General features: G+C 52.6%; 1 protein-coding gene across 2 annotated transcripts; it reads right to left on the reverse strand.

Annotated features, from left to right (window-relative positions):
* Positions 1-381: 381 nt before the first annotated feature.
* Map1a (microtubule associated protein 1A) lies at positions 382-20,481 on the reverse strand. 2 transcript variants are annotated; one of them, XM_005006243.3, is made up of 7 exons: positions 20,225-20,481; positions 19,232-19,333; positions 11,429-11,511; positions 11,084-11,224; positions 2,398-10,861; positions 2,034-2,254; positions 382-1,902 (listed from the first exon to the last, which is right to left on the reverse strand). In XM_005006243.3, exons 1-7 carry the CDS (start codon positions 20,460-20,462, stop codon positions 1,747-1,749), a joined length of 9,405 nt encoding a protein of 3,134 aa, XP_005006300.1. In that variant the 5' UTR covers positions 20,463-20,481; the 3' UTR covers positions 382-1,746. The 2 variants fall into 2 exon arrangements, with proteins under 2 accessions (XP_005006300.1, XP_063106227.1); XM_063250157.1 differs by lacking the exons at positions 19,232-19,333; positions 20,225-20,481 and adding an exon at positions 14,349-14,468.
* Positions 20,482-22,272: the final 1,791 nt, after the last annotated feature.

The raw sequence follows: 22,272 nt of genomic DNA on the forward strand, positions 1-22,272 counted from the left end.
TTCCAACCTCAATAGGCTTGGAACTTCTTAGGGCCTCTCACCCCTTATCTCTTTGGTGTTCCCCTGTCCATGGTATCAGTTTCTGGTTTTTCTGGTCCCTAGCTCTATAGAACCTACATTTCAAGATTTCCCTCCCCTTAAGCTGGTAGTTCCCATCCTCAGGCACTCCTGTACATTTTCAGACGTGATTCTGTCTCCCCATCTGTTTCTTCACATATCCTGACTCTGTGGCTCCCCTAGTCATGGAACTGCTTCCAGGGATCAAGAGAATCTTTCAAGACAAGTGACAGTATTGGTAGAAGCAGAGAGGGGAAAGTCAGAACCTGACATTTAAGTAATGTGGAGAGTCCAAAAAAGCCTAAGCAGCACCACACCACAACATTCGCAATGAACTTGATTTATTGTTAGACTCAGCAGCTTTGTTGCAGCAGCTGGGAACAATAGCAGAGGGTGTGGGGAGAAGCAGAGCACAGCAGCACGGGGAGGGGGAGCTAGGAACAAAAGGTGGGCTCATTTTGGTGGCCCAGTTACTCAGCAGGGAAGATGAGCCCCAGTGACTCCTGGCATCTGGGCTTCTCAGTCCCTTGGCAGTTTGTCAGGGCTGCTCACTGGCTGGCTGGGGCAAGTCCTCTCCTGGGGTGGAATTTTCAGCCTACTTTCACATCACACTGTAGGCATTAAGCTCTAGCTCAGCTCCATCTCCCTGTTGCTCCCTCATTTTCTCCAAGTCCTCTGGCCTGGTCTCCACCTCCCAGGTCCTCTGTCCAAGAGTTTAGGTTTGGAGAGGCAGCCAGCATTCCCATTTCCGCTGCAGGATGGCATAGTGGAATGTTGAGGGAATCACACATGGCTGGGGTGTCAGATGTTGGGATGTCAGGCAGTGGCTTATTTTTAACCCATTACACACCAGGCCATAGCAGATGACCACATGCAGAGAAGCCAAGCAGGGGATGAGAAGGGATTGGGATCATTGGAATGGGGTAGGTGAAAACTTCAAAGGGTCAAGGAGCTTGGAAGAATCCTGGGATTGGGGCTAGGATTTTCCTTGCCCTTGTGTGCTGCCCAGTGGACCTGGCCTAGGCACAGCCCTAGGATGTGAATGGTGTGAAGCAGGGGCTGGGAGGTAAGTTCCTTTCTCCCTCTCACCAGTCTGTTGGTCTAAAGAGCTTCAAGTTTTGGATTGAGACATTCAGATACTGAGGAAAGGAGTAGGACAGCATAGCAGCGATGTACCCCCAGGCCCTGGTGGGTAAGGAGATGGGAGATGGAGGAAAGTGTGCAGCTCTGGGTATCTCACTGACAGTATCCTACCCCAGCGTGACATAAATTACTATTGGGAATCCGTCCTCAGATATTAAATATATGTAAGAAGGTCCCTGGGGTTGGGAATACAGTCTCCCTCCACAAGAGGAGGCTGCTCTCTGAGACACATCCTCACGCCCCATCCAGTACCACTATCTGACAGTGCTGTGCAAGGGCATCACTTGGGGCCTCAGGCACGAGATGACCTCCTAGCCTCAGTAGCCTCAGTACCTTTCCCTCCCCTCTCCCTTATTATTTTCGGTTTTGAGATCTGTCAGGAATGGATAAAGGGGAGGACAACACCTTTCATTTAGTCCAGCCCAAGTCCCCAAAACAAGACCTCGCCCAACCTAGCTCCATCTCCCTCAACCCCACAGGACACAGCAGTAGCCATTCTCTAAAGGAACCAGGGGAGCAGATCCTTGGGAAGGGAGGGTAGTTCTTTCAGAACTCGATCTTGCAGGCTGGGAAGGATTCATCCTGCATGACCACAGTGCTGCTGCTAGCCAGGACCAAGACGTTCAGCTGCTGCTGCTGCTCATGAGTCTGCTGGTACCACTCACGGGTCACCTCTGTGTCATGAGTAGGGATCAGAGTCACCTGGGAAGGAGACGAGACATGTCAACAGGTGAGAGTATGGATGAAAGAGGAGAGGGAGGGTTCTGTCTGTTTATGATTGTCCCACTCCATGTCCAAGTGGGCTCTGGCCAGAACACTCTGCTGCTACTCACCTGAAGATTCTCTCCCCACTGGGCCTTGCCCTCCAGCAGGGCATCCAGCACTGCCCGGCTTGGCTCACCATTGGCAGGGTCATTCCCACTGACCACATAATAGGATGCACGCACACGCCTGAAGAAGTCAAGGTCAGCAGTCTTGCCACTGCAATGATTCGGGATATAGGCAAGATCCACATATACTGGGGAGCCAGAGCCACTCTTGGACCCCAAGGCCACTGTGGAGACAAGCCAGGAGACATTGTAGCAGAAAAGCAGGAAGTCTGGGCACCTTCCCCCTCTTTCCCACTGCTGGAGCCTTCGAATCAGTACACACCCAGAGCCCCAAACCATACTCTTCTGTTCTCCATGCTATACTCACTGGGTCCTGCCTTGAGTCCATTGGTGAGGCCTTTAGACACTGGACTGTGTCCATCCTTTTCCTCTGCTGGCGTGGCCTGGCTTGGAGTGCTGCGTGGTCGGGGTGGGGCCCGTGATGCTCGATCTACAGGTCCTTTACCAGGGGTGGGGGACCGTTTTCCCCGAAGATCCAGACGCCGTGCAGGGGATGCTGGCTTGGCCCGGCCAGGAGCCCTGCGCCCCACTCGCCCTTGCACCTTCTCCTTCTCTCGTAGCCTCTCTGCCCTCCCAGACTCTGAGCTGAGTCCCTCAGGGTCTGCCATACACACATCAGGGCGGGGAGGGGGTGGGTGAGGGTCTGGCTGAGGCATAGGGGGTGGGTCATGACCAGGCCTGGGATGGTGAGTTCCACTGACACCCCCAGCTTTGTCTACAGGCAAGAAGTCCCCATCTTCATCAGAGTCAAGGGCTGCCTCCGCTGTGATGGATGGACACTCCTCAGTTTCTGGCGGGACATCAGAATCTGACTGTGAGGAGCCTGAGTCACTGGCTGAGGTTGGGGGAGTCTCTTCAGCCACAGGGTAGGGGCCCCCCATGAGCCCTGGGCCCCCTGTGCGACGCCGTCCCCCTCCTCCTACCAGCCGTGCTCCTTCAGGGGAAAGGTCACTGTCATCTGCGGATGGAGGCAAAGGTGGGTTGAGGAAGGATGGAGAGAGCTCCCCACAGTGGAGCCGAGGCTCAGCAGCACATCCCTGAGGCCCAGGCTCAGCCTCAGAAGACATACTGCGGGGTGGACCCCCAGATCCCCCTCCGGAACACAACAACTGCTCCGGGGAGAGGAGCGTTTCAGGCCGGGTGCTCCTCGTGGCTCCTTCGGGCCAGGCCCCTTGTTCCCATGCAGGGCAGGCTCCGGCCTCTTCCTTCTCCATCTTGGCTATGGCAGGGCCAGGTGGATTAGGGCTGGTTTCAGTTGGGCCATTGGCTGCATGATCCCCAGAGAGGTCCTGGAAAGGGCTTGGCTTCTTGGTGGTGTCCCCTGAGCACTCCAGGTGGCAAGGCAGGGTGCCATCATCCATGTCTCCAGGAAGAGCTGGAGCTGGGACCAAGTCCAACGAAGCTAGGGGCACTGGGCTCAGAGGAGTGAGGTCCCAGAGGCTAGGGGCAGGTGGTTCCATTCCTGGCTCCAGTTCTCCAGACTTGTGTTCTGCAGCCCCCAGGCCTGAAGGGAAGCGCTCAGCCACACTTAAAATCACGGGGGTGGTAGCTTCAGAGGAGGAGCCTTCAGACAGGACTGGGGAGGCAGGTTGTGGCAGGCTGGAGAGGAGGGGAGCCCCAGGGGAACTGGGGGATGGGAGCTGGGGCAGGGAGGAGTCCAAACTGGGGGCCTTGGTCACTTCCAAATACTCATCGTGCCGGGCTCTGGTTGGGGGTCCTGGAGCCAGAGCCAGAGCTCGGTCCCCAGAGAAGGCAAGGGAGCCACAGGGTGCTGAACGAGGTTCGGCTGGGGAGGGCAACTGAGGGGGAGTGGGCTGCAAAGAGGAAAAGCCAAAGGCTGAAGCAGGAAAGTCCAGGCTTGGTCGAGCAGGACCCGGGTGCAAGTCCATGGAAGGGCTTGTGTGTGCCTCAGTTTCAGGCCACAGTGCGGGGGAAGCCCCAGGGAGAGGGGAATGGGGACTTGGAGACTGAGCCTCTTTCTCTGGCTGTTCCCGTGCCCCCTTTTCCAGCTCTGAGTCACTTGTGCTGTCATCCCAGTGACCTCGGCCTGCTTCTTTGGGAGAGGGGGTCCTCCGATCTGGACTGCAGCCGAGGACACTACCACTAAGAGGGAGAGCTGGGCCTTTGCTCGGGAGGATGGGAGCACGAGGGGGCACGGCAGGTGGTGTAAGGTTGTCCTCCACTCTAGGCCCCAGCTCAGGCTCCTGCCTTGGGGGCACCATGGGCCTGGTCAGGGCTGCATAGCTAAAGGCTGGTGTGTCAGGTTGGAGGCTTTTGGGTGAGCCAGGAGAGGATAGCTCCTTCTCCACAGGCACATTTTGGCCTGCGGCCTCATTCTTGCCTGAGAGGCATGGGGGCCAATCCCCAGCTGCCCCAAGTGGAGGCTCCCTGGCAGGGCGCACAGGGCCAAGGCCAGTCAGCATCATCTGCTCATAGATGTCTGCATACTGGAAGCTCCTCTCCTCAGGGTAGGGTGTGGGCTCTCTCTGTTCTGACTCAGTCTCGGTCTGCTCTGTGTCCCTCGTAGCACGGCTCTCACTGGTCTCAGGGACCTTAGAGCTGCAGGGGCTGCTGGCAAGAGCTCCAGCCCCACCTCCTTCTTCTCCTTCCCCTTCAGCCTTGCGGTAGTCCTTCCCCAGCGGGGAGTATGGCCCACCTTCCAACTCAGCAGCACCCTCCTGCACTGCAGCCACCACGCTGTCATATTCTGCGGTACCCCAGGAGAAGGGCGCAGGTGTGTGAGGCTCTGGGGCAGGAGTAGGGGGAGCTGGAGCTGGGGAAAGGGGTGCGGGGGGCAGAGGTCTGTCCTTGGGGACCCATGGTGGGATATCAGCCAGCCAGGAGGGAGCGGTAGGTTCACTCCTCATGGGTGGCATGGGCTTCATCTCAGGACTAGGGCTTTCTTGTCTGGGTGTAGGAGGACCCCTCTGTCCCCCCACCTCAGGTGGGGAGGCTGGAGGGGAGATGATCTCAAAAGGAGAGCGGGTCAGCTTGTCCTCTTCCTCTGGTGGCAGCCCAACTGGTGACTCAGCAAGCCACTGTTCCACTTTCAGTCCCTTCTGTGGTGGGGGCTCCTGCAAATCCTTGAAGTCTGAAGCCCATGGGCTCCGGGGTGTGTGCTGCTGTGGGGACACTTGTGGTTCTTCTAGTCCTTCACACAGGAAAGTGCTTTCTCGTTCCTCAGGGTACCGTGTGTGAGGTCCCTGGCCATCCAGCTCGTGAGGGAACCAGACCTTTCTCTCACAGCTCAGCTCCCTCCAGTATGTGTCTTGTTCCAGGGCCGCATCTTCTCTGCCCCTCCAGTATCTGACTTCCTGCTCAGGAGATGTCTCCTCCCATACTGGGATGGGCTCCTTCTGTTCTCCGATGGGCTTCTCTTGGGTTGGAGATGCTCGCCACTCCCTCTCCTTCCAGTACTTCTCTTCCTGCTCTCTGCCCTTGTCCTCCTCCACAGGTTTGTCTTTCAGTCCCAGAGCTGTGGTCTTCTCCAGCAAAGCTTCTTCCTTCTGTGCCACAGCTGTGACACTTTCTGGAGCTTTTTTGTCTAGAGTGGTCCCTTTTAGTTTAACACTGTTATCCTCCTGCTCAGTTTTGTACATTTCTTCTAGAGCTTTATCTTTCTGTTCAACAGCCATATTATTTTGTTCCAGAGCTTCATCCTTTTTTCCTAAGGCCCAGTATTTTTGTTCTAAGGCCTGATCTTTCTTTTTTAAGTCCTCATCTTTCTGATCCTGGGCCTTGTCTTCACGTTCAGGAGTTTCAGCTGTTTGTTCTAGGGTTTTGCCCTTTGTTTCGGAAACCTTGTCCTCTGGGGACTTATCTTTAAATTCAAAGTCTTGCACTTTTGGCTCCAAGACCTTGTCTTTCTCTTCTGCGATCTTGTCCTTCTGTTCCAAGACCGTGCCTTTTTGTTCTGAAGCTCCCTGTTTTTGTTCTTCGTCCTTTGGTACCTGGGCCTGAATCTTCTGTTCCTGGGCTGCATCCTTTGGTTTTGAGGCCTTGTCTTTCTCTTCTGGGATCTTGTCCTTCGGTTCCAAGACCTTGTCTTTTTGTTCTAAATTGCTGTGTTTTTGTTCTTTGTCTTTTGGCTCTAGGGCCTGGTCCTTTGGTCCCAGAGTAATGGCCTTGTCTTTTTCTTCTGGAAGCCTGTCCTTTTGCTCTAGGACCTTGTCTTTTTGTTCTAGGTCTTTGTCTTTTCCCCCCAAGGTTTTGTCCTTCTGCTCCAGGGCAGTGTCCTTTTGTTCCAGAGCTATGGCCTTGTCTTTCTCTTCTGAGATCACGTCCTTTAGTTCCAGAACTTTATCTTTTTGTTCTTTGTCTTGTGATTCCAAGGCCTTATCCTGTTCTAGGTCGGTATCCTTTTGGTCTAAGTTTCTGCCTTTTTGTTCTAAAACTACATCCTCTGATCCCACAACCTTCTTCTTTTCTTCCTGAGGCTCATCTTTATGATCCAGAGCTGTATCGGTCTCCTTTACAACAATACTCTTCTGCTGCAGAGTTTTATCTTTCTGCTGTAGGGCTTCCTTTGGCTTAGAGTCTTTGTCCTCTTGCTCAGGGGTTCTGTCTGTCAACCCTGGAACTGTACCTTCCCACTCCTTGGCAATGTCTTCAATGGAAGGGCTGGGCAAAGACTCAGGACTCTTAGTGAGGGAGCTACTGGGTGTCAGAATATGCTCACCAGGGCTTGTAATGGCCCCAGGTGAACATTTCTCATCTCCAGATTGGGTAGAGTGAGGGGAGCTGGCAGGTAGCTTCCTGTCAGGGCTCTCATCTACGATATCTGCTTGTGAAGAGTATCCAGTGACCCCATCTGTGGGAGGTGACACCGTGGCTTCATAGGGCTCTGGAATGGGCACAGAAGCTAAGTGGCAAGAGACATCCTCAACCTGTGTCAGAGGTCCTTTTCCTTCCTTTCCAAGGCTTAGTTCCCCAAACTGGAGGATACCAAGGCTTTCTGGAGAGAGCTGCTTTGAAGAGATATCCAGAGAGGTCTCCTTGCTGGGACTCTCTTCTGAGACAGAAAGAGACTGGGTATCTTCTGGAGATACCTCTGGCCATAGGTCTTTATGTGGGTGCTGCTCTGTCAGGCCACAGGGTGACCTGGGAGTAGGCTCTTGTTTGGCAGCGTCTGGAGAAACCACGCTGAGGACAGAGATGGACTCTACATCTTCAGGGGAGAGGTTTTGGTCAGGAATTTGGAGCATCTCGTCTTTCTGATATTCACCAGGTTCTTGGGGTGATGTCCTCAATTCCCTGAGAAGGGCTTCTGCTCTCTGAATTGGATCTGGAAATCCAATTCCCACTTCCATAGTCTCTCCTGCCTCTGTTGTCTGAAAGACTATTGCTTTGTCTTGTTCTGGCAACAGCTGGATGGTGCAGCCGGTCTGTCCCTCAGAAATGCTGACAGGTGCTTCCTGGGCTTGGGGACTCCTGGAAGGAAGCTCCTTCCCTTCCTTCTCTAGTGAGCCCTCTTCAGGCTCTGGCTTGATAGTTTCCTTTGCAGCATATTCTTTGTTCACATCTGATGTGTGCTTAGCATCTCGCCAAGATTCTTCTTCTTGAAAATCTTGGGGCTCAGACTTGTCTTCCACTGGGGACTGATGAAAGGGTGTGTGGGTGGCACTGGGGGGCCCAGATGGTGGAGGGGAGGCCATCTTCACTGTGCTGTCATCTGGGCTGAGGCACCGCTCCTCTGCTTCTCCAAGGGCAGCTTCCCCTGGGTGTATGGCATGCCCAGGGGCACCAAATACCTGGGTTCTGTATTGACCACCAAGTTTCTCAGATACCTCCACATTTGCCCCCTCCTCTTTTTTCTCTTCCACAGCTCTTTCCCCAATTGAACCTCTCCCCATGACCTCTCCTCTTCTCTCTGATTCTCCAGTCACAGAGAAGTCCTCACAGGGAGGTGATTTGAAGCCCTTGTCTTCCTCTAGTGAGGAAGTGGGTGAGATGGTTCCCGCTGATGGCACATAGTCCAAGCCCTGAGTGGCTTCAGTGCGGGAAGAGGGGATGCTTGTGACTGTATCAAGCAGCAGGGAGCTCTTGCCTGTTTCCTCTGTCTGGGGAGCTGTGAGTGATGCCACAGACTGGTCCTCAGCCACTGAAGTGGCAAAGGAAGAAAGTTTGTCACATTCGGTGATTGAAGTAGCTGAGGACACATGTTCCTCTTCAGCCAGAGGAGCGGCCACTATGTTGGGAGGGTAGGTGAGTTCAGTCTCTGGTGCTCCGTAGCCTTTGCTTGAGGTGGCAGGAACAGCAGCATCTGCAGGCTGGCTGGCATCAAAGGGGCCAGGACCTTCTGGCCCAGGAAGGTCATACGTACTTGCTGGGAATCTGGGTGGAGCAGGGCGTTCCTCGGGCTCATCATGGATCTCCTCATCTGAGATGGTCTGCTCCGTCTCTGAGTAGCCAGGGATTGTTTCATCCTGGATGTAAGAGACGTGTTCAGTGGCTCCAGCAGGTGTGGCCAGGCTGCTTAGGAACGACGAGGTCTCCTTCTCAGGGGCCTTGCCATGGAGTCCCAGTTCCCGGCCCCCAAGAAGTTCCCTGCCCTTTGGGATGACCTTCAAAGCTTCCTGCATATGTTTTTGATAAAAGCCCTCAGTCTTTGTCTCTTCCTCTTCCTCCTCATCTGAAGCGTGGCCCTCCTCCATTTCTTCTAACTCAGCCTTTTCTATCACATCCTCCTTTACCTCAGGTTCACTTTCGTCCCTGGCTTCTGCTGTATCTGGGAGCCTCGCTGCTTCTGTCTGCTTCTTTTCCTCCCAAGTTTCTTTCTCCTCCTCTGTTTCAGCTCCGCTGTCTGGGCCTCTGTCTTTGCTGCCTTGTTCCTTAGGTATGATGGGGAGAATGTCTTTCTCCTTCATCACATGCTCTTCCAGTTGCAGCCCTGGGACAGAGGATTGTGTTCCCTGCATAGCTATGCTTGGGGGTCCCTCCTCTGTTGTGTCAAGAGGGAGTGGTTTTTCTCCTAGTTCTCTGTCCCTTTGTTCCCTCTCCTCACGCTTCATCTCCTCAAAATCCTGTGTGAGGTCTTCTGGTGAGGAGAGGGCCATCTCCCTGGGTCTACTGACAGGTGGAGGGGGTATGGGGGCCTTCTGAGCTGGGGGTGTCTGGGGCTCAGAACACAGCTCCTTCTCCCCCCGGGCAGCACGGCTCTTGTCCACCTTGATTCTTCCAGGGGCCTTTGCTTTGTAGAGGGTCTTACGCACCTCAGGTGTAAAAGGCTTCAGGTCTGGTTTGGAAATTTTCTTGACCTCAAGTTTGGTGTCTTTCCTCTTCTCCTCTTTCTTGGCATCTTTCTTCTCCTCCTTCCTCCCTTCATCCTTCTTGAGCTCCTTCCTCTCTTTCTTGATCTCTTTTTTCTCCTTGTCTTTTTTCTCATCCAGCTTTGATATCTTTTCTTTTAGGTGCTTCTTTCCTACCTTGTCTTTGATCAGCTTTCGTTTCTCTGCTTTCAGTGCCTCGCTTGACTCTGTCCTTACCCTCTCGGGCTTGGCAGGCTTCTCTGGGGTCTTCTCAGGTGGCTCTTTTGCTTTTTTCTCTGTCTTGGTTAACTCCTTGACCAGCTCTGAGCGGGCCTCCTTGGCTCCCTCTTCTGCCACTTCCTCCCGCTTGGCCAGCTTGCTCACCACTGTCTTGGTAGCAGCTTTGAGGCTCTCTTTGCTATCAGTCCGCTGTTTGATTTTGCTGGGTTTCAAGTTGGCAGGCACTGCCCCAGCAGCCAAGTCTTTTTGTGTGGCCACAGGGTAGCGCAGGAAGTCCAGATGCCGGAGCTTTTCCAGGCCCTCTAAGATCTTATTCTGGGGAGCATTTCCTGGAAAAAGCACACGCACAATCTTCTCAGTGGGGTTGGCTGGCAGCCAGACCACCAGGGCAGTGATAGAGGTCAGGTAGGGCACCGAGATCTCAGCCTCTTTCCCATTGGCCAGCACGATGCCTGTCTTGGCTTTACTGTTCCCTGCCCACTTCTGCATGAGGAACTGCATCTCCTTGCTGTCCTTGACAGGGTTGAGGACATACATGTCCAGCCGGCCCACGCCCATTTTGTGGAAGAGGGTCAGTGGCTCAATGGTGTTGCTGACCACACGGTAGAGAGGCTCAGCCTGGATGCCCAGGCGGTTTAGGTGCTGAAGAGTGAGGCAGGCCTCCTCAATGCTGCGCTTGGCCTTGCGGGAGGCATCGGGCAGCCGCAGCTTATCAGGCACATTGAAGAAGACCACGCCAAGTTCAGGGGAGATGAGGTTCTTCACCCAGTCACTGTAGCTGCTAGAGCCCTGGGACTGCTCCTCCTCTAGCTCTGCCACTTTGCGCTGCAGGAGTCCGTTGATGCCTGGCAGGTTATCTGCCCCAATGTGCGTGAGCAGCACTGAGTCAATACGGTCCAGGTGCCGCACCAACTTCCAGAAGCAGGACTTGCGATCGGAACCCCCATCCACCAGGATGTTGAATCCATTGACAGCAAAGAGAGCAGAGTCCCCACGGCCACCTGGGAAGATGTAGCAGCAAGGCTTGGAGAGTTTGAGGAAGCCCCCTGAGGTGGGGGGCTCAAGCAGGTCAAAAGGAGATGGCACATCCACAGTCTCAGAGACATACTCGGAGAACTCCGCCACACCATCCATGGTGGGTAGCGCAGGCTCAGGGTTCAGCCGGAGATGCAGGGTCTCTTGGGAACTGGACAAGCCCAGGTGGCTCCAATCACCCTCTCCTATGCAGGACACAGTGAGGAGAGCCTGGATCCCAGGGTCTCTATTGCTGAACAACTGGGCAATCTAGAGGAATGTGAGATAGAAGCTGATTAGGTCACTGGGGTTGTGTTGGCTTGACTCAGACTCACCCCTAATGTCATCTCTCTCCAAGGTGAACTTCTACCTTTCTAGCAGAACCCCCAAGATCAAGCAATGTGAGACTTTCTCTTCCTTGGATTTCTCCTACAGCCCCAGTCCTGCCACTATCCCCTTCCTCCCAGGCCCTCAGCCACTGACTGAACTTACCTCTGGGTTGTGAAGGACCTGGGCGAAGTCTTGATAGGAATAGGTTCCACTCTGCAGGATGAGGTCTCCCCCTGGCTCTAGACTTTGTCCACTTAAGATGAGTAGCTTGTGAGCTGATGGGTTACTAAGGAGATGGTGAACCTGGAATGGAAAGAGGGAAGTAGTCACAGATGTGGGGTGCCAGGGAGAGGCACTGACATTCCTTACCACCAGGACATGCTCCCTGCTGGTCCCCACAGTGCCCCCAGTGCCAATCTGGATGGCATAGGCTTCTTGGCCTTCACGTGGCAGCACTGGCAAGGGCTGGTCACAGTACATGCAACCAGGCACAAGCTGTGGCCTTACCTCAGAACTGATGCTGTCTGCACTGGGGTTTACCAGGATGATGGTCTCTAATGTGTCACTCTGGTGGCAGAGGGTCCTCTGGCCTGAGAGAGAGATGTAGGAACTTGTATTGAAGCTAGTAGGTATTGACTAAAATGAAGCAACATTGTATAGGCAGGAAAGGAAAGAAGGCATGAATGGAAAATGGGATTTAGGGAGGAGAGGAGCCTGGTTATCTTCAGACCCTGCCACCTCGGATACCGGCATACGGTCTGAGCACTGGGTCCTGTAGCCTTTTTCCTTCAGAGTTTCCCTCTCTCCTTTCCCTCACTAGCTGTCTTCTCCCTCCCTTCCTCTGCCACACCCTCTGCTGCCCATGCCCCGCCCCATGCTCCGGAACTCTGCCTGGCATGCCCTGTTGACAAGACGCTTTTGTCCCAGTGGAGCACTGAGCTCCTGGTGCTGCCTGGGGATGGGAAGCTCAGCTGGAGAGAGGACTGCAGCCTTACTGAGCTTCCTCTTTGCCATCTTGCCTTTGCCTGGACTTCTAGCCAGCAGAGTGCCCAGGAAAAAAGAGATGGGAGCTTTTGGGGAGTGTCTACAGATTCCTTGTCTTCCCAAATCCCTAAGCCCAGAATCACTGTCAAAAGCCTCAGGGAAATCTGTATTATCTCAGCCCCTTGGGGTTCTCCAATTCAAAAAGCAGGCACAGGGCTGTCATTCGTGGCTCCATTCTCCAGCTTCTCAGTGGCCAAGCCTGAACCCACACACACACACTGTTACTGCCTGAAATGCTTCACAGCTCCTCCCGCACTGTGCCTCCACAATCCCAGGCTCCGGAGAGGCCTGGTTCAGCATCCCACACCCCATCCCTGTGAACAGTTTCTCTTCTCACTTCCTTTATTCTCCCTTATGGGTTTTCTAACATGGAGCTGGACAGTGAGGGGTTCACAAACAAGAAACACATAAGGAAAGAAGGAGACACTCAAAGTATTCCCCAGGCCATGGAGAAAAAGAAGACATCTCCTAGTTCCCTACAGACTACCCTTCTCCGGACTCACAGAAACATCAACACACACAGCAAAGAAATTGGCAGAGCAGGCAGAGATGCCAAGGAAGGATGCTACTGTCCTGGCTCTGCCCCCAACTAATCCTTTCCCAACTGCAGCTCTGTCAGAGTTAACCTCCCAAGCAGAGAACCCAACAGATGGGTTATTTGGAGGAGATGGTGAGAGAGTTCGTAACTAACTCCTGTGGCCCAACCCTCTTTTCTTTCCAGGACTCAGAAAGAGGAGCCTGAGTAAAGGGTCTTTATTCAGAGGAAGAGCTCCAGGACCGGGATCAAGTAGATCTGACAGCACAGGCCTGCAGATGCAGCTGTAGGGCAAAGTGTGGACGCTATCAGAAGACCAAATCACATACAAATGTGTTGGGCCCAAGAGAAGGCTAAGGCTCCTTGTCTATAGACGGGAACTGAAGGGAATCTTTGAGGTCAGTTAGAGGGTGACAGCCACCTCAGAGGCAGGCAGAGGCAGGCTTGGCAAGTCAAGCAAGCTGCCAACCGTGAGTAGTTCCATTTTAGAAGAGCAAGAGCTCCTCTCACACAAACAAGCTGACAGTTTTGAGCTCAGTGGGGCTGAAAGAGAGATAGCTATGGTCCGAACTGATTTGCTCTCTACCCACCGCCTCTGCTCCCACAGCTTCCCACAGCTTCCTGTTTAAGACTTCTCTGATCGCAGTGTCTGTCCTGGCATAAGACCCCAACTATGTTCTTAACCTTATTCCCAGGGAACAGTTCTGACTTGCAACACATGGTTTATATCCTATACCCCCCTCTTTCTCAGGCCTAGGGTACAGTCCTGTTTTTCTCTCCTGCACCCTGACTTGTCTTTCCTTTTCTTTGGACAGAGGTTTCTCTTGGGGTAGGGGGACTCTCTTCAGCAGGAGTGGGGCTTGGGTGGGTGGCAGGGAGCCGAGGCCAAGCAGGCAGGAGGGCAGGTGTCTCTGCAGTGAGGCAGAAGGGAGGGGGCGCCGGGCAGCTGCAGTGTGCCGCAGTGTGTGAGTGTGTGTGAGTGTGCGCGCTGAGCTCAGCCTCCAGCTCCGCCCCCACCCCCCACCCCAGCATGACAAGTCATTTTCTTGGCTGCCTCTGCATGGGGGGTGGGGATAGGGGGGAAAGCGGAGAGGAAGAAGAAACGAGCTCCTCTGTTCCAGAGCCCCCATCTTGGGAAGAAGAGCAGAGATGAGGTGGGGGTGGGGCCGGCTGGCCTGGGAATGTGGGGCAGCTGCTGGCAGGGAGTGCTCTGTTTCCAGAGTGGCCTCAGTGGGGCTGGAAAGGGGCCTTGGAGCCCCAGTCTCAAGCTGGCCACAGGCACTGGGGTGGCAGAGCCCAAGCGAATCTGCTGGACTGTGTGGAGGCGTGTGCCTTGTCTGGATGACCTCTTCTTCCTCCTTTTCCATGGTGTTCCCCACCTTCCCTTACTTGGCAAAAACTCACTACCCCATCACCTCAACATCGGAGCAACTGAGCCATCCACCAACTGACACCCAGGTCCTTCCCATTAGGCACATTCCCATTACACCCCTTTCTCAGAATCTCCTGCCTCTTGCCAGAACAGAGCCCCCAAACTCTGCCAACCCCCTGGCTACCTAGCAAGGCCAGCAGAACCATGCTGGTGCTCCCCAGCCACATCTCCCACCCCCGTCAGGCTGGAGGGGTGGCCTGTCACAGTGCCGCTGGACTCCTCCCGAGCCTAGGTCCTGGCCGATCCCAACCAGTTAGGCTCATTTTTTCTCTTCATTCCTCAGCCTGCCCACCCTGCCCAGTTAGCTTCATACACACCAAATCGCCAGGTTTTGGCTCCTTTCCTGGGACCCCATCCCACCTCCCCATCACAGCACCCTCACCCCTACCATGCCAAGCCCTTCGGTCAGTTCTCACCCAGGAGCGTGAGAGGAAGCCCCTCATGGAGGCGGCCACTCCGGCCTCAGCCGGCAGCTTCAGGAAAGAGTCTGCAGCACTTGGGGTGGGGTGGGGGGGGCTTGATGAGAGGGCGGCGCCAGGGCGGGGATGAGGGCTGGTCCCTGACGAGGCACTGAAAACTTAACCATTTGTTTGCCTTCACAATGGCAGTGCTCTAGGGCATCTGCTTGGTGCTGGGGGCTTAGGGGTTCTCTAGCAGTTCAAAGAGCTAGGTTGATCTCCTGTGGCCCCCATCACCCTCTCCCAACCCTGCTTAGTTAAGAAACATTCTTTTAACATCAGTCAAAGACCAAAGCCCTGCACCAGGGCTCAGAGTAGGGATAGAAGAGCTCTGTTTGGGCCCTCCCTCTTTTGGAAACCATCTGCTGCCTCCCTCTCAGACGGACCCGGAGAGTGACCTTTAGTCCCAGCAAGGGCAGGAGACAAAGGAGAAGCGGTAAAAGGAGGATGGAATGGGCGGATGGGAGACATGCCCAGCTGAGCCTTCTCTGAACCAAGGTTATAGAAACAAAGGCCGGCAGAAACCATCTTACTTACTTAGGGACTCAGTGCAGTTTGAATTGTGAGATAGATACACAGGATAGGACACAGGAGCCCTGGGAGCTGTATGCAGGCCTATCCCAAAGCAGCACAACAGAGCAACTACATGGGCACTGACCCTCAGGATTCTTAGTCATTGGGAGGCAGTGTCTAAAGGGGTAGGGGACTTCCTACTTTTCAGTGAAGGAGTTAAGAAGGACTAAGGGGAACTTCCCCACCAGCACCCCAGACTCCAGCAACGTTGTTTTCTTATTAGGGCTGAATTGTTAAATGTGGCAGAAAGTACTATTAGGATTAAATAGCAACCCATCACAGACAGTGTCACATAACTCATAGGAAGGACCTGGACAGCTCTAGCATCACTCCCAATGGGCGTGCCTCTGCCCTCCCACTCTGAACTCTTCCCATTAACCCTCCTCAACCTGGCCAGCTCCTCAGACTTTGGCACAGTGACTTCCACCCACACATACCCCAGCACCTGCCCCACCCTTGCCCCTGGCTGCCAAGAGCTCCCTTTGAAGGTCAGAGAAGCCAAAATAGTCTCTGCTCTCAGCATCTTCCATCCTCCCTAGACTGCAGCCAGAGGAGAGGAGGAGCTGAGTCACCAGTACCCTTGAGGGGCTAGGGGGAGGAATCCTTGCTCAGATCCGGAGATGCAAAACAGTAACATGGCAACAGCCGCATGCATTTGGATAGAAGAGGGCATCTGCAGAGACATACAATGCAAACCAGGCTGATCTGAGCATGGCAAGAAAGAAAAGCTTCTCTCGTGCACCGCAAGCCTTCTTTCTCCTCTCTGCTTTCTAGGGTTCTCTGGAGTTTTAGGAAAATTTGAGTGGACATCTTATTTGGGAACAAATGGCTTCAGCCCAGCACAAAGTCCACCTTTATTCTCAGCTGCTACCCTTGAGGGCCACACCTATGGCCTGGTTCCCCCTCACTGTGGCATTTTTCCTTTAGTCTTCACCCTCTCAACAGCCACTCATAACCAGTCCTCAACCCGATATGTCCCTAGGCTCTGCTGTGATGAAAAGATGAGATGCCAAAGAAGAGAAAGAGGATTGAGCTCAGGCACAAAGTAAGATCAAAAGCCCTGGATTGCCAGGCATAGTGGTACATGCCTATGATTAGCACTTGGGAGGCTGAGGCAGGAGGATGAATGTGAATTCAAGGCCAGCCTGGGCTACATAGTGAGTTCAAGGTCAATCTAAACTACATAATGAGACCGTACTGGAAAAAAAAAAAAAAAAAAAAAAAAGCCCTGGCTCTGAGACCTGACTCCATTTACCAATCATACAGCTAAACAAGCCACTCATCCCCTCTCAGAACTTGCTTTCAGAACTATAAGGTGAGTATAATGTTAGTATCATCCTCCAGTAATGCAGGGAGGATTGACTGGCATAAAAAATGAAAAAGTGCTCCTTTTTTCCTAGGATCCTAAACTTGAAATGTACAAAAGCCTCTGAAAGTCTGCCTTTTGTGGAAGACTTTTCGTGATCAAGGAAATTCTAAATCAAAATCTGAGAATATACCAACCCAGGAGTACCCCAGGCTCTCAGCTAAACCTGACATGGAGATTTGAAGTTCTATGCATGCTCCTGCTTTCCCATTTCAGGCAGCAGTGCAAACCTCAGTCCCAGGAGTATTGGTTCAGCATGGCTTTTATGGTGGTGGAAGTAACAGAACAGTCCTTTCCTCAGCACGCCAGTCATAACAGTATGAAGGCTTCAAATGGTACTTCAGCTTGTGTTTTTTAGATTCTTAAAATAGCAATTTTCCTTTTCTATAGGTGCCCAATAGTAGAAGTATAAGAGTTTTATTGAAACTGTTTTTTTTTTCTTTTTGCCATCCTAAGGATTGAAACCAGATCTTCATGCCTGTTGAAGCAGGCGCCAAATCTCTGAGCTACCCCAAAGCTCAAAAATCAAGTTCCTGTTGTCGCAATTCTTCAATTTGTATCAAAAGTCTGGCTCAGAAGCTCCAGGCTTTTCCCCTAGGAGTTACCCCAAAACACTCGGGGAGAGGACCTATTGCCAAAACCACCTTGGAAAGCTTTACCAGATTTAACCACTAGAAGGAGCCGAGCCACTGGCACGGGTGGGATCAGAGGGTCCCTTCTTTTCCAAGGGTAGCTTAGTGAATGTAGAGAGGGCAGTGCTTAGGGAAAATTGCACACTTCCTGTCATTTTAGGGTCTGTTTTTTGTTCCCTTTCTCATTATTTTGGATCAGGGCTTGAAGATAGAGATGGTGGCCCCGCCTGTGGACTCCGAAGAAAGAGTCAAGTCATAGGGAACTATCCATATCCTTGAACTCATCCCAACCTCCGGGTTCTCTTGGACCCGCTGTCTGGAGGTTGAAGGGAGGGGCAGTGTCTACAGCTGCTCTGAGCTGACTGTTGTTTGTGGGGACAGCTGAAAGAGGAGCCAGCAGGGGTGGGGCTGTGGCAGTCTTGAGCTGTGTATGTGGGTTTTTTCCAGGAAATTCTCCACCATTCTCCAGGGACAAAGACAGGCCACTATGAAAATGTCCAAACCTAAAAAAATTCAGTATACTAAAGTAAGCCCTGATCTTAGGTGTATAGCCCTAAGACCCCTGAAGACATTATAGCAAAACTCTTTGAAAAGGTCAGTAGATGTTTTTATAGCAGTGTCTGTTTCTGAGGAGTGCTTGGGAATAATTATACATCTCCCTGTAAGCTTCTTCCCAGCATCTCTTCATCTTAATCTGAAGCATGGCCAATAATGTCTCTTCATTTCTTGCATCACTCCCAGAAAACAGCCTACTCTCAAATCTCTGTGGCCAACTGGACAAAGTTAGAGAATTCAAGGTAAATTATTAATCTCATCAGATAGTCTGCAAATTTCAGTTGAGTCATTCCATCCTCTGTCGTCACCTTTTCCAATCTTACACTAAAGTGTTAAGGATACTAAGTGGTAAAACTGTTGATTGTCAGGCATCAGGGATAATAGAAGAAACCATGACATTAGTAATTCTAAAAACACAGTCTCAAAAGAATGCCTAACTAATGGGGGCTGGAGATTTAGCTCAGCGGCATAAGCACCTGCCTTGCAAGCAGGCGGTCGTGAGTTTGATCCCTGGTACCAATAAAAAGATAAAAAAAGAATGCCTAATTACAGAAAGCCAGTTGTACAATAGAGATACCACTCTCACATTTTAAAAATTGATGTAGTGCAATCGACTATTAGCCTTGTTTTCTACAACTTTGGAGGAGTCAGTGATCAAGAAATTACCAATGATATGGCAGGAGGAATAGGAAGTGTCAACCACACTTGATAGTTCAGAATTATCTATGTGAATTCAGTTATTTGGTGACAGTAGCTGTTGGACCAACTGGATTTTATATTGAATAATGCTGCATGGATTGGGATGTGAACATTTACCCATAACATGACTAGATGTCAGGTACTTTTATAATGGGACATAGGACATTCTGCAGTTTCCCTACAGACATGTGACATAGTGACAGCTCCTAAAATATTTTCTCAAATTAATAACAAATTTCTTCCCATCTAGCAGAATGAGAAACTGCATTCCATTCCATAAGCTTTGATCTCACGGGCAAACCTCAGTGCAACTGGCTCTTGCAGCAATGAATCCAGGAAACTCTTCATCCTTCCTTGGGATGGAACACAGGACCTTGAACTTGCTAGCAAGCACTGTCACTGAGCTGTACCCCCAGCCAGCTCCCTCTTTTTGATTTGAAACAAGGTCTTGCTAAGTTGCATAGCGTGGTCTCAAACTTATGATCCTTCGGCCTTGGCCTCCCAGAGTAGCTGGGGTTGCAAGCATGTGCAGGCATTGCTACTAAGATTCTGCTCTGCTCTAGAGATCTGTTGGCTAAGCCAAAGGAGGAAACAGGAATCCTGCAGGGAAGGTGTGTGGGACACTCTGGGGTCTCTGTAAAGGGAACCAGGGAGGCTGGGGTATGTGGAAAGGGGAACACAAACAAAAAGTGGAGTTCTATGGGAGCTGACAGATCAGACAAGAGGAGTAAGTCATTTCCTTAGTGCATACTAACAGCTGTCCACAAACAACACTCTCCAGCTGGTTGCCAGCTTGGAGAAATTAGGTTCTCCAGGTTTCCTCCACCATCATGCTATGTGTCTATAAAGTGTGTTAAGCACTGCTACGGAGCTCAGAGACTTTCCCACTTGAGAGTTGTTCCTTCCTTTCCCCCACCCAAACCTCCCATAAGGCCAGTTCTGCCAGAGACTAAACCTGTGCTCTTCCATGACCAACCCTCACCCAAAGGACTGAGAAAAATGACGCTAGTCCTAACCTTTGACCTCCGAGGAGAAATGAGCAAGGTGCCGAGTAATGAAGAGTCTCAATTGCTGGTTCAAGTCAAAGGATGATAAGTCAATGTTCCAGGAGAGAATCCCTGTGAGAAAAAAAAAGAAATACAGAGGATTCTAGATGAAGTTAGGACCCTGGGACTGTCGGGAGCAATTTCAAGCTCACAGAAGGGAAGAGGAGGGGATAAAGACAGTTGCCATGATCAGCATCACTGATGTCTTTAAGAAGGCTATCTAGGACCTTTGTCTACTTCCTACTGAGAGCTTTATCTTCTCATCCCTGAGCTGGGGCAAAAAGAACAAAGATGAGACTAAACATCATTAATGAGTTTGTTGGTAGCAATTTTCTTACAGGGTCTCCAAGTTGGGGTAGAAGTGACACCAGGGCCTTTTCCCAGCTACTGTGGGCTGTCTGCAGCTGGTCCCTGCAGTTAAGATTCTAGATTCTCCTCTCTGCCCCATCCTGGCCTCCACCCCTCCTTGGCTTGCTTACACCCGCAGGTGGCTCCGCAGCACTGCGCCACAGGCACAGGGGAAGGAGGTGAGGACTGAGAAGTTAGAGCCAGGAAGGTCACTCTCTCCAGCTGGTTGCCAGCATTCAGAGAGATTTGAGATTTGTACTATCCATTCAAAAAACACCCTATGTCTGTTTTAGAGACCTTAAAGAAGAAACCAGAAGGTAGGGATATGGACTGTTCTGGGATTGGTGAGGACTTTTGGAACCCCTGGAGAAGGGCAGAACAGAGAACCAGAGGGTCAGGGAAGTGATTGAGCTGCTGCTCTGTTCCGGGAGACTGCGGAACGCCACGGCGTTGGGGGTGGGGGGTGCTGGAGGAATGAGGAGGCAGGTGAGGCAGCAGGAGGATGCGGACACATGGCTAGTAAGATGCAGGTGACAGGGACGGAGGGTGCAGATACGCGGGCTGGGAGGTGAATGCTGATGGCGGGGACTGGGGTGCAGCCAGTCAGTGGCTCACCTTGCTCTAGGTGGGCCCGCACGGCTCTCAGCTGACTCTCGGTCCCGATGTCGCCAATCACAATGAGCAAAGAGTGTTTCCTTGGGTCCCAGCGAGCCGCTGCCACTGCGGCTCCAGTCTTGCACAGCGACTCCGCGGGATTCTGAGCCAGGGAAGAGCTGGGGTCTCGAAGCCCAAGCCCCGGAGCCGTCTCCATGGCAACGCCGCTCGGCCGCTCGGGCCTGGCTTCAGTCTCCATGGAAACCACGGTGAAGTGAGAGGCCGGCAGCAGCCGCAGCGGGGAGAGCGCGCGCCGCTCTTAAAGGCCAGAACGGGGGTTGCTCATTGGTCGCTGCCCTCCGTGGGGCGGGGCCAGGGCTGCAAGGGGCGGGGCCGGAGGGTGAGTCTCGGGGCTCTGCGGTCCCGCGTCGGGTGGGGCCGCGTTGGGCCGCCGCTTCCAGCGAGCACCGAGGCTCGGTCGGAGCCGCTTCTCCTCGCCGGCTGCATCCCGGAGAGTCGCCGTTTCGCGGCTCCGCGACTCCGCTGGATGGGGAGCCATCTTGTCCCCGTTTGTCTCCTCCGTTCCTGAGCACCAGTCTGTCGCTCTTTTTTTCTCTGTCATTGGCGGTCATCGTCTGGTGCTCCGTGTCTCTGCCCTTGCCCCAGGCCCTTGTGTGCTCATGGAGACTGCGCAGTCCTGGAGGGGACAGAATGACCTTCCGGCCGGTCGAGTCGCTGGAGTTTTTACCCCACAGACAGTGGCTGGCTCCTCTCCATCCCTGCTAGCGCAGTGAGCGCAGACTGCAGCAAAGGGATTTGAGGAAAAAGCGTCCCCACAACCCTGGAGGTGACAGGGGCCAGGCGCGAACCCTAGAGGGCTGTCACTGTTGAGCCTGGGAATCTTCACAACAGAGGCCTAGGGTCTGAGTCAGGAAAGATGACAGTTCCAGAATAGGAGAGGATGGGAGAGAACCGAGGAGGCCCGGCACTGAATGACCTTTAACCACGTGCTGACTTCACCCTACACAGCGTCTCCACCCCTGCTCTGCGCTCCAGCATCTTCTTCCCAGGACGCAGAGTCATTTTGCCTGTGCTTGTGGCAGAGGGAAAGCCTGTCCTCACGCTGAGGCATCTGCACGCCTTGTTTGGTGGCCAGCTACCTTGTATTTTGGGGATGGCACAAGGTAGAAAAGAGCTCTATACGTGATTCAGCAAGGCTGCCCAGCGCCAGGTTCTGACTGGCAATGCGTGCAGGTGAAGTAGCTCAGGGCAGTTCTGGTCCCTGTGATGGAACATGTGTTATAGCAAAACATCTGGTCCATTCGCTTTCCAATTTGGATGTGTCCCTGACAACCCTTTTTCTAACAGAGAGGTGGAAAACCACCCCACATAACAGTGTTCTACTAACTTCACCAAAGGCAGATCTGAATCTAGAAAAGAGCGTGGAGAAGTGTGCAGGCCTCTTCTGCAATCAGGAATAAGTGCCATGTGGAGGCAGAGAGTCAGGATGGGTTGTGGAGAAAAAGGAAGGGAGAGTTGCCATAGCAACCATAGTAATGAGGCTTTGAACTAGCACTGTGTCTCAGCATAGGGGTCAGAAGCAGTTACAAGATTTGCTTTCATTAAGTCTAACAAAGAGATTAGACAATAGATCTGAGTGATACAGAGAAGGGTCACACACTTATCAGGAGGGGGTAGGGGCAGGGATTCAGGGCTGCTATCTCAGGTTCTGCTACGATTGGGTTTTATTAATGCAGCTGTGAAGACAGACTATGGTAGTACTAACGTCACATATGTGCAGGGATGGTACTCGGGAGGTTTTTTGCCAAATGTAGACAATATTACAGGGAGACTGGCTATAGGTGTCTCTTAATTATCCTCCTCTTCTCTTGGTTAACAGTATCTCAGCCAGATCTGGTGGTGCATGCATGTGATCCCAGCTCTCTGGAGGCTGAATCAGGAGGTTACTGCAAATTTAAGGCGAGACTGGCTACATAGTAAGTTGAAGAGCAGCCTGAGCTATATAGTGAGACCTTGTCTCAAACAGAAACAAAATAAAAAACAAGCAA

The sequence above is a fragment of the Cavia porcellus genome, unplaced genomic scaffold, assembly GCF_034190915.1.
Source record: "Cavia porcellus strain 051 isolate PalLab524CR breed Dunkin Hartley unplaced genomic scaffold, mCavPor4.1 scaffold_6, whole genome shotgun sequence".
Taxonomy (NCBI): domain Eukaryota; kingdom Metazoa; phylum Chordata; class Mammalia; order Rodentia; family Caviidae; genus Cavia; species Cavia porcellus.

What these genes read in the sequence shown, in the direction of transcription:
- Map1a (XM_005006243.3), bottom strand. Translation starts at nt 20,462, where the DNA reads ATGGAGACTGAAGCCAGGCCCGAGCGGCCGAGCGGCGTTGCCATGGAG. An exon ending in TTTCTCCTCGGAGGTCAAAG is followed by an intron (nt 11,512 to 19,231) that starts GTTAGGACTAGC and finishes TCTCTCTCTCAG; the next exon opens with GCCAGAGGACCCTCTGCCAC. An exon ending in CAGACAGCATCAGTTCTGAG is followed by an intron (nt 11,225 to 11,428) that starts GTAAGGCCACAG and finishes TTTCCATTCCAG; the next exon opens with GTTCACCATCTCCTTAGTAA.